At 38.5% G+C, this 11,833-nt stretch overlaps 1 protein-coding gene across 6 annotated transcripts in view; it reads right to left on the reverse strand.

The window, feature by feature from the left end:
* LOC107676854 (intersectin-1-like) overlaps positions 1-11,833 on the reverse strand; it is a 64,857-nt gene that overhangs the window by 1,491 nt on the left and 51,533 nt on the right. For 4 of the 6 annotated variants that reach the window (XM_016471542.1, XM_016471547.1, XM_016471544.1 and 1 more), the window contains 16 exons: positions 11,317-11,438; positions 10,412-10,426; positions 9,650-9,966; positions 9,359-9,530; positions 8,739-8,944; positions 8,334-8,416; positions 8,068-8,234; positions 7,914-7,959; positions 7,575-7,696; positions 7,164-7,287; positions 6,549-6,740; positions 2,672-2,793; positions 2,400-2,506; positions 1,961-2,144; positions 1,554-1,652; positions 1,188-1,355 (listed from right to left, as the gene is read on the reverse strand). In XM_016471542.1, coding sequence (XP_016327028.1) covers positions 1,188-1,355; positions 1,554-1,652; positions 1,961-2,144; positions 2,400-2,506; positions 2,672-2,793; positions 6,549-6,740; positions 7,164-7,287; positions 7,575-7,696; positions 7,914-7,959; positions 8,068-8,234; positions 8,334-8,416; positions 8,739-8,944; positions 9,359-9,530; positions 9,650-9,966; positions 10,412-10,426; positions 11,317-11,438 — 2,246 coding nt within the window. Of the gene's footprint in view, positions 1-1,187; positions 1,356-1,553; positions 1,653-1,960; positions 2,145-2,399; positions 2,507-2,671; positions 2,794-5,887; positions 6,028-6,548; positions 6,741-7,163; positions 7,288-7,574; positions 7,697-7,913; positions 7,960-8,067; positions 8,235-8,333; positions 8,417-8,738; positions 8,945-9,358; positions 9,531-9,649; positions 9,967-10,411; positions 10,427-11,316; positions 11,439-11,833 lie in introns of those variants that run through there. The other 2 variants (XM_016471545.1, XM_016471548.1) reach the window with 2 other exon arrangements.

Here is an 11,833-nt window from a genome sequence, read left to right on the forward strand (position 1 = left end):
TAGCTGTAATAGAAAATATTATATATATATATATATATATATATATATATATATATACAGTATACTGTATATATATATATATATATATATATATATATATATATATATAATATTTGCTATTACAGCTAATACTCATTGGGTAAATGTCAAGAAATACAATACTTTACTCCCCTCCCAAAATAAAGGAAATTATAGATACATGAAACAATGTCGAATGTGTTTTATTTCACCCTAAAATTATACTATATATATACTGTATATATGAATAACAATTACATACGAATTACTAACAAAATATGGATTATATTAATGGCATTACTGGCATCACTTCAGCAGTTTCTTGACTTTTTTTTAAACATCAAGCAACAGTCCTGACTACTATTGATCTTGGCCACTCTATAGGCCTGATTAAACCATCATTTCTTATGAGTTTTACCTCAGTAACTAGCTGCAGGTCATTTACATAGTTCTCCTCTGTAACAATAAGTTCATGTATGTAACCCTGCCTCTTCCGTTCCACTGGGGTCAGCATGTCGAGCAGGTGGAGGTCGGCACACCCTGGGAAACGCACAGACGTCATGCAGTCACATCCCATGCTTAGATGAATACATTACAAAAAGATTAATAAATAATTAGTACATTAATTCAGTTGTAATTTAAGCAGACAAAAATCAAGCACTTGCAACAAACTTGTATTACTCTGGTAAGAATAATACTGGAAATTAAAGCTGAATGTTTTTTCTCTGTGCATTAAGTAAGCATTAATGTATGATCACTGCAAAACAAAGGGCCTGATATGAAGCGTATTACACTTATCAAATAAATAACTGGACATGCAACATTGATTTGAGTTGAACTTACTTCATTATGTGAGAAGAAAGAGATGACGGGGTGATACGAGGCATAACTAGCAGTTATTGTAGGAACACGCTCAACTATACAAAAATATTTGACCGCAGAATGCTGCGATTGCCCAATCAGAATCAATTATTCCAGACAGCTGTGTAACTAAATGTTCATTTACTTCTATAGAATATGCATGCAGGCATATTACTCAAGCAATGCTGATTTTATGCTATACGTGTCATGAATGAATTATTATTGTGCATTCAAAAACATTACGCATGTGATATTGTGGCCACATGTCACGTCACTTTCACTTTCACTTTCACTTTGTGTTATGGTACCTCTGACAGCCCCTCACACTGCACATGTGCCTGGATCCACTCCAGCCGGTCTGAGTTTTCTTTCTCTCGCACGCCTTCGTTGACTTGCGAGCACAGCTCTTCAGCCTTCTCCAGAGCCAGCCGCAGGTGACTGTGGTCCGGGTGGCTTTCTGGAGTGTTCTCTAAAATCTGTGCATGGAAGGAGAAGAAACACGAGACCATGGGTCCAGATACAAAAAGCCAAAGGGAAGTGATGTCAAAGTAGAAGAGTACAGATGGTGATGAATACATTGCTTCTTTATTTGATTTTTAGCACATAAAGTTTCGTTTTCAGTGTGTCACTGGTTCTTCATACAGTAGTTGGGAAATAGTTGATTATCAACGTACGTTTTTGATGATGAGGGGGTATCGGGTGACTCTCTGCATGGGTTTGAGGAGGAAGCTGGACAGGGGCATTCCCTTACAGCGAGGGTCCATCGCCAACCGCTGTAAAACATGCAAACATACATAAAATATCAACTACGCAAGTCATTTCAAGTCAATTTCTATAGCCCTTTATACAATGTAGATTATACAATACAGATTGTGCCTCACAGAGATAAAATACGCAGACTCAATTATGAATTAACAATCAATAAACATTGTGGTTTTTCTTCAAAAAAAATATAAAAATGTTGTTAAAACAATTTAAAAATGACTTGTTACAATTAAAATCAGCAAACAATACCACAACAAAAATAGAAACTGGACATTTTAATAAAAAACTTAAATGAAGCATTAAGCCATAGTCTCACCTTAACAAACTCTTTGAATTCGGGCACCTCGTCTGTTTTCTGCTGAATGAGGGTGGCGCCGTTGAGCTGGCAGCTGCAGAAGCGTATGTACGGCTGCATGTGAGGAAGCTGAGCCGTCAGGATGTCACCAATCATCTTCACTGGCATGCGCTCACCTGACATCTTCTTCCTCACCCGCAATGCCCTGGAGACAGTCAGAGAGGCATTCTGGGTAAGCCACGTAATGCTCATTATATGGAATTACATCTGATCTATTCTTATAGTTGTCTTAACATATGTTTCATAAAGCTGCGAAGTGTGAACATTTAATTAAATGACCTGACATGCTGCATTACTTTATAGAGCTTTAGACCAGTTTCTATCATAGAATAAACACAATTGGAGCTTAAACTGATGATGGAGTCAGGATTTCCTGTGTGTTAATCAGTAGGTGGCATACTTGAGCAGTTTAATGTTGCACATGATCAGCTCTTTCCAGTTGACAAAGATCATGGCCACCTCCTTCTCAGTCAACAAATCCGACTCCAGCAGAGGCTTCTGGAACGTCTGAAAGCAAACCATAAATATTGGTTAGAACTTTTGAAAATACAATTACATACTTATTAACAGCAGTTTCTTGACTTTTTTTAAACATCAAACAACAGACCTGACTACTATTGATCTTGGCCACTCTATAGGCCTGATTAAACCTTCATTTCTTATGAGTTTTACCTCAGTGACTAGCTGCAGGTCATTGACATAGTTCTCCTCTGTAACAATAAGCTCATGTGTGTAACCCTGCCTCTTCCGTTCCACTGGGGTCAGCATGTCGAGCAGGTGGAGGTCGGCACACCCTGGGAAACGCACAGACGTCATGCAGTCACATCCCATGCTTAGATGAATACATTACAAAAAGATTAATAAATAATTAGTACATTAATTCAGTTGTAATTTAAGCAGACAAAAATCAAGCACTTGCAACAAACTTGTATTACTCTGGTAAGAATAATACTGGAAATTAAAGCTGAATGTTTTTTCTCTGTGCATTAAGTAAGCATTAATGTATGATCACTGCAAAACAAAGGGCCTGATATGAAGCGTATTACACTTATCAAATAAATAACTGGACATGCAACATTGATTTGAGTTGAACTTACTTCATTATGTGAGAAGAAAGAGATGACGGGGTGATACGAGGCATAACTAGCAGTTATTGTAGGAACACGCTCAACTATACAAAAATATTTGACCGCAGAATGCTGCGATTGCCCAATCAGAATCAATTATTCCAGACAGCTGTGTAACTAAATGTTCATTTACTTCTATAGAATATGCATGCAGGCATATTACTCAAGCAATGCTGATTTTATGCTATACGTGTCATGAATGAATTATTATTGTGCATTCAAAAACATTACGCATGTGATATTGACACAATTGCTTCATCTGGTAGCAGATTGAAAATAAATAAATAAATAAAGCCAGTCTGCAGTTGCCATGAAGTTCTTTAATGGTTACACATTTTTTATAAAGGTGGTATGACACGTTGTTTAAAGCTAGGAATCGTTGTATATTGTTGAGTTTTTAACTGTACATTCATTTTATTTTGATAAAATGCTTTAATAGTCAAGTACAACGGTTAATGTTTTGGACATTTTGGTGAGATATTCAGAACAAATGCATTTTATTACAGAGTACTGAATGGGAAGGAAGCAGTTGTGCTTCTGGATTCTGAGGATGGGTATGTTCACTTAAAATAAAAACAAAACCAAAAACTTTGCAAGAGACTGATCACGGACATGATGGACAGTCCATCCAGCCAATAATAAAGCAGCAACCTCAAATACTTTTACACTGTGGAACTAATAAAGAACCACAGACATCATTTCATGTCTTGTTTCTCAGCATTAAAATTACAACACTGATATGAGGCAGATTTAAAAAAAAAAAAAAAAAAAAAAAGTTTGTGTATTGCCAGTACAATATTGTAGTACAAATTAATGCCATGCTTTGTTTGCTTTCTAACAAGCAGAAAAAAAACACTGGATGATCTAAAGGCCCTAAAACTCAGTCTCTTGTTCTTATATTTAAAAGAAAATTCCAGTCTTTCATGTTTCACTTATAAACGTCTATTTATTCATAAGCATTTGTGATTAAAAGGGTATTAAGCTTATATTCAGTACATTAATGTTTTCCTTAATGCTGTTTAGGGTTTCATTCAAAGCATGACAATGCAATTTCATAAAATGTGGACTTTCTAAATGATCCTATTCACTACTTGTACTTTCATATTGTTGTTTTCCAGTAAAGGACGGTGTACATACTGCAGTGGATTTTTTTTTTAACACTATGCATAACAACTTTTGATCATTATAAAAATAGTGAGCTGTTATATCAAGAACACCTCGAAATCTAGTGTTCTCAAAAATCAACATTTCAAAAATAATTGCAAATTCAATCAACATGACAAAATGATGACAGCAAACGACTTAGAATACAAAACAAAAGCATTCATCCATCTATAAGGGAAATACAATTATACAAGAAATGAACCCTCTGAAAATCCAACCATGTAAGGAAACCCTTCAAGAGTACGTCACTTCCAGCAACATTTTATACATGTACGCACTTTGTCTATCACTGTACCATTATCCTTAAGTGGCAGCTGTGCAGTTGTTTTTTGGTTTGCAACACCAATTCTCAACCCCATCACACAAACACAATGAAACAAACAATCAAAATCAAATAAAAAAACAAAAACCAAACAAGAGACTTGCAAGCACACAAACACAAATCAATTCATCCACTGTTTTGGTATGAACATGTAACAAACAATGACACAGAGAGACATGTGACCGGACCGGATGAACTGAGACGCCCTTCCTGTCCGTCAAATTGACTGACAGCACCTGTATGTACTGGAAGGGGTGAAGGGGAGGGGTTGTTCTGAATGACACACAATAGTATTCTACATGAAGTCCACATATCCGACCATTTGGGGACCTTTGACATGGTGTATACTCGTTCTCGAGATCACTTGACTTGTTTTAGACACACTTTGGCATCCAAAAAGGTATGACATCTTGATATTTCAATTGGTCGGATATGCTGTACACGTCGCTATGTCTCAATTCCACATATTAGAGCCTTGATGAGTTTGCAATGACACTAGAAAGCACGTCAGTTATGACACGTTTGATGCTGCACCCCGTTACGTCATGACTCATGAATAGTGGGTCATTCTGTGGTGCTATGGTCCAATGAGAAACCCGGGGGCGGGACTTGGAGGAGCAAAAGCGTGCATTAGTCGGATGAAGCGGTGGAACTTAACACTGAATGGAATCACATTTTGATTGGTTGCTTCATAACAGCTTTTTTTCCTACAGGCTTTGGGATGAGATCACAGAAAGCCACAAAAGGACCCACTATCCAGCACCTTTTCTTTTGATTAGTGTTTCAATTCAATGTACAAATTCAGTGTGAATGATTAATTTCATGAATTTGTCAAAGGAAAAAGGAAAGAGATCCTTCAAATATTAGGCATTCTTGTTTATTTAATTGCTTTAATGCGGAGGATGCTGGCTGGCAATTTTGCCCGAGAGTCTACGGTTCTGAATATTGAGGTTAACGACTGCTCGTTATCGTCGTATTCGTCTCTTCTGGCCACAAAGCCAGCTGGGGGGGGGGGCGGGCAAATGATCAATGTTCCATCTCCCATCATCCCGCTGGGCACGGTTTAAGGGATAGTGGGTCGCTTTGAGGACTTTCAAGGCTGAGTGGGATATGGGCAACATAAGAGTCCTAGAAAGAGGAAAACACAGCACATAAGCCAAAAAAAAAAAAAAAAAAAAATTCTAAATCAAAAAAAAAAAAAAAAAAAAACCCCAATGTGCAGGTTCTGAATATTGAGGTTAACGACTGCTCGTTATCGTCGTATTCGTCTCTTCTGGCCACAAAGCCAGCTGGGGGGGGGGGCAGTCACATGATCAATGTTCCATCTCCCATCATCCCGCTGGGCACGGTTTAAGGGATAGTGGGTCGCTTTGAGGACTTTCAAGGCTGAGTGGGATATGGGCAACATAAGAGTCCTAGAAAGAGGAAAACACAGCACATAAGCCAAAAAAAAAAAAAAAAAAAAAAATTCTAAATCCAAAAGAAAAGAAAAGAAAAACCACAATGTGCAAAATCTTTACGAGCTAGGAGAACTAAATGAACTCTGCAAGACACTTTTCACAGGACACCACAATGACAAGGACACCGGCATGCAGGCAGAGAGAGAAAGAGAGATGAGAGTCTAATTAATGCTCTACAACATGAGGTGAGAGGTTGACTGGAAACAGGAAGAGGAGGGGCTTCGGTGTGGACAATGGACACTCTATAACTCACCACATCGTGAGGACAAACTAATTTTGAGAAGGTCCTCAAAGATTTGAAAGAAATTACTGTGTTGGCACAGTCCATTTAACTGGATGTTATTGGTGACGCTTCAAGCCAATTGTCTCTCAAAGGATTTCAGAATTGATTTGTTATCTCTAAGTTCTTCGAGCAGGATAGAGAGAGGATCAGTGTGAGTGCATGTATAAGATACAGGAAAACATTCTGGACTCACATTGTTGGCTGGGGTCTGTGTCGGTGGTCAGCTTAACGTAGTTTGATGGGAAAAGGCCAATGGAACCATTCAGCTCTCCCTTCCACCAATCAGGATCCTCTCTGCTCAAAACATTGATGATTTGGCCCTTCCCGAAAGGCAGCTCATCATCGTTTTGAGCAGTGTAATCATACATGCCAATCACCTGGCACACTATGGAGGGGAAACACAAACGCACATGTAAAATGTGTTTTTGTCCAACTGTAGTTCATCTTCACATATTTTCCAACTACTGACAAATTAATTTCAGAATCTCTATTTTTATATTTATTCTTGAATAATATAATATAATACATTTATTCCTGATTACTGGAGTATTTGCTTAGCTATTTGGTAGATCGCCTTTATTTATCAAGCATGAGGACATGCAAATACTATGAAAAACAGAGCTGATGATGGTGTGTAGGCAGCACTATACAAGTAACCTAGCCTGTACTAAATGACAAGAGGCAACATGCTCAAACTTGACATACTTAAATGCTTAAACATGTTAATTATAAAAAGAGCAAAGTACAAAAGTCAACATTTCATCTGTGCCAAGAGAAACCAGTTTCTCGCACAATAAGTTACATGTACCTGCATTGGGTGTTGGCAGCTTGGGTGGGTTGGGCTCTGTGGGTGTGGTCTTACTGGTGCTGGGGCTCAATAATTTTACATAATTAGCTGGAAACCAGCCAATCTGACGCTTCTTTCCTCTTGCCTGAAGAAAGCAACAGCAGTGGGCCATTAAAACGAATCTGATGTAAAAATGTAGAAATCTAATTTATGAGGAACAACATCTCACTGGCATCACCATATCATATCATTCCACAAGCACTGATGTCATAAATTAAATTAAGTAAATCTGAGCACAAATAAGCAGATGTAACATTACAGAGCACCAAATATATTTTGCTTCTATAACTAAAGATTCTATTAAATGTTTAAAGTTTGTGTTATTTTGGTAGAAAGTGTGGGTGTATTTAATAGCATCTGTGTTATTCAGACCTGAAGTTCTCCTTCCCACCATCCTCCTGGGTTTTTCTTTCGAATAAGAATGAGCTGGCCTGGTGCTAAAGTGAGCTGCTCTGCCCCGGTGGCCGCATACGGAGCGATCACTTGGGCAATCTCTGAACACAGAAGAAAAACACAGGTAAAAGGAGAAAAAAATAGAGTATAGAACCATTGACCAGTAAAATACTGTTATGGTGTAATTATGAAGGCCACAAAACTGCTGCTTAAAGCAGTTTTTTCCCACCTAAAACTCAAACATTAACTAAGCCAACATAAAAGTTACATGGTACAAGATTTATGAGAGAGTTATAGCATGAGGACATCAGCACCCACCTGGTTTCTTCCCTAAACTTCCTGTTTTTCCAGCAGATCCCAAACCCTAGAAAAAAGTGTAAAAAATGCTATTGTTATGATTTTCTTCTGGTTGAAAAGGTTCCTTATTTGACTACAATAACAATTTTTTTCATGTAAATTATATCAAAAGTACCTCGGATTCTTTAGGCTTGACATAATTTGAGGGGAAGACTCCAGTCTTCCCGCCCACAGTCCCAGTCCACCAGTCTCCTTCTTTCTTTGTGACTGTGATGACATCACCTTGCTGGAAGGTCAAGTCACCCTGCTCACTGCTTTCATATGTATACATGGCCACATACTCTGTGATTATACAAAATCATACAAAGACTTTCAGATACAAAATGATTAAGGAAAGAGGGAGAAATGCACGATCCATCGAGCTGTCGCTGATAATCTGACCTTCTCTGAGATCTGTGGGTTTATTTGGAGATGGGCTGGGTCTCTTAACATTGGGAGGGCTATCTGAAGAGCCGGATTCAATACTGAAACAGACCAATGGCACTCAAAACTCAAAATCACAGTCTGGATGAAACGCCTAACTGTGTGTTAAATATCACTTTTTGTAATAAAACTGGTACTTCATAATGGGGTCACAACTGTTGCGTTTATTATTATGTTATGCTCGAAAAGTGATAAACATATTAATTACAACATATTACAAATATAATGTTATAAATGCGTGCTATTTTGCACAGATGCATTGACAAAAACAAAAATGAACATTTCAATATGCTAACATCTAATAAAAATCACCAATATTAGCCAAGAACCAATATGGTAACGATATATCGCCAAGATACACACCTCATAGATTTCCGGACGGGCCCAGAGATGAGTTTGACGTAAGATTTGGGGAACCATCCTCTCTGCCCTTGCACCTCCCCAAACCACCACATATCCTGCTGCTCCAGGACGGTGATCACATCATTCTTGTTAAAGTTTAGGTGATTGTCTTTCTTGGCTCTCCATGGATACAAAGCCTGTGCCTGCAGACCCTCCACCTTTTCACCCTGGAAACAAGACAGACAGCAAAAGTTTTCAAAAATGAAACTAAAAAAAGATCAGCAGCAACGCACTCACAAGATCTTAGCACCTAAAAATAACGACCATTTAATGAAATGATGAACAATGCTATGATGCTTTTCATATGCAGCAACAAAGTAACAGCCTGAAAGAAATAGGCCTTATAAACTTTAAAGCAATAGTTCATTTGCTAGAAAATTTGCTTAATTTTACCCTCAGGCCATTCAAGATGTAGATGAGTTTGTTTCTTCATCTGAACATATTTTGAGAAATTTAGCATTACATCAATTGCTCACCAATGGATCCAGTGAATGGGTGCCGTCAGAATGAGAGACCAAACAGCTGATAAAACATCACAATAAACCATGTGGATGGGACAGTTTTTTAGAGAGTATACGTACCTGGCCGAGCACAGGTGAGGGTGAGGAGCCGGAAAGCGTGGCTGGGGTGAAAGCAGAGCGCTGCCTGATCTGCCCTCCACTGGGCACTGACAGGGACGGCTGAGTGGGCTGGGTCGGCCATGCATCCCATCCATCATTGTCCTGCTTCTCCACAACAGAATTAGTTGGCCATCTGAATTAAAGTCACAAGAGCACAGAATCAAAATGAATGCAGATACACCTGAACTGAAAAAAAAAAAATCTGCAAATGTCTTTACTAGTAACATTTTTTTAACTGGACAAATTACTTACGTAGTGCTGAAATCTGCCCAGTTACTAGATGTTGAGGAAGAGGAGGAGGCAGGGCCTGGAGGGGCAGGGGCTGAGGAGGGCGGGGCTATCGATGCAGACTCTGTGGAGACTGACTGCAAGGGTGCGGCTGTGGTTGTTGAAGCAGATGACATATGGGAACCCAATTTAGGGGCAGAACTAGAAGCAGTGCTAGCTCTCAAACTAAGAGGAACTTCAGATTCTGGAATCTTCTCTGCATAATTGGCAGGGAACCAGCCAGTCTTCCCTTTAATCTCTCCTCCTAACCATCCAGGCTCACCTGTCTGAGACTCATCCACCTGACAGAACAGAAACACAAGAGAAAGCAAATGAGAGACATAAAAACAGGATGTGACAAAACAATAAATCACAAATAACTGGGTGATAAAGAATCACAGGGAACCACAGCATCTTAATAAACATCAGAAAAACATGAACTGGAATATACAGAGCACTGTGACTGTATGTGATGAAACAAAGGACTCATTTAATTGATTTAATACAGGAAATGGATTAAATGGTCATGGCATCCCAGAGGCATTATCTCTGAGTGATCTAATGGCAAACGCAGCAAAGCCTCTGAAATCTTGCAAAAGACTCAACAACAGACACAGACATGTAGTCACATATTATGATCTCTGTACAAGGTCTGTTTCAGCTCAGTGACAGTTGACCAAAACAGAGAACATCAAAGACAAACTAGAAATGAATAAAAGTGCACAAGGAGCAGAATCCTCGACTTACCCACTCTCCCTTCACCTTCAGGCAGAGACAGCAAAGGGAGCATACAGGCAGGGTCAGAGGTCAGTAAATGTACAAACTAGCAGCACACATATAGGCTATACTCTCTCACACAAAGCAAAGACAATCGCACACTCTCTGGCAAGCACACATCAGAACTATGGCTGTTGATTTAACGCGTTAACTTGGTGCAGTTAATTTTCAAACAAATAACATGTTAAAATTATTAAAGCATTTAATACACCCACCCTGGCACAGACCGAGACGTCATCTTACATTATTACATGCAATGTATTTCTTTCTAAAGCTACTTTTGTAATGTCTAATAATGCTTTTCTCATTTAACACAATACTGACTTTATCTTTGGGGGTAATTTCTCAACCAAAAGTGATGTGTGATTCATTTGCGATTTATTAGATTAATTAATCAGCACATCATACAATTAACCTACTTTAAAACTTTAATGGCAGCCTAATCATAAAATAAAAGCACACACTGTAGGGCTGAAACTATTCCTTAGTATAACAGTAAACAACAGAGTAATTATATGCAAAATGCAATAATAATAATAATAATAATATAAAAAAACATAAAATTAAATAATTGTGGATACATTCAAAAGTGTAGATTGGTAAGATTTTTTAATTGTTTTTTTAAAAGAAGTAATTTACACACACCAAGACAGCATTTATTTAATTAAACTACAGTAAAAACAGCAATGTTGTCAAGAATTATTATCACATTTTACATGAACTGTTTTCTATTTTAATATTTTTTTATGTAATTTATTCCTGTCATGGCAAAGCTAAATTTCAGCATCATTACTCCAGTCTTCAGTGTCACGTGATCCTTCAGAAATCATTTTAACATGCCGATTTGCTGCTCAAGAATGTTAAAAACTGCTTACCATCACTATATCTCCAGGATGGATGGTGATTTCATCATGACTGCGGGCCTCAAAGGGATACAGTGATCTATAGTAGACCACCTTTACCTTCTCCTGATTAAAACCAGACACTGGAATCTTATCTATATCAGAAACACAAAAGTTATGAGTTATGCCATTTAGGGTGAGCTTAAAGGGGTCATATGATGCGATTTCAATTTTTCCTTTCTCTTTGGAGTGTTACAAGCTCTTGGTGCATAAAGAAGATCTGTAAAGTTGCCCGGCCGGACGCTCCTTCGTCGAATCCGCCGGCCGCGCTATTCTCAAGCCCGCCCGCTTCTGCTCACTCAAGCCGGCCTCCGCATACTCTAGGCCGCGGCTCACTCTAGGCCTCCGGCCTCCGCTCACTCAAGGCCGCGGTGTGTAACGCTTTTTTTTCGTTGTGAAAGCGAAACTACTTTGTTTGCCCTTCCAAAAGAGGACACGACTAGAAATCAGTGGTTAAGTTGTATTTACAACACTGTTCCAGAACAGTTCA

Source organism: Sinocyclocheilus anshuiensis, unplaced genomic scaffold (genome assembly GCF_001515605.1).
Source record: "Sinocyclocheilus anshuiensis isolate Anshui unplaced genomic scaffold, SAMN03320099.WGS_v1.1 scaffold2166, whole genome shotgun sequence".
In the NCBI taxonomy this organism is placed as follows: domain Eukaryota; kingdom Metazoa; phylum Chordata; class Actinopteri; order Cypriniformes; family Cyprinidae; genus Sinocyclocheilus; species Sinocyclocheilus anshuiensis.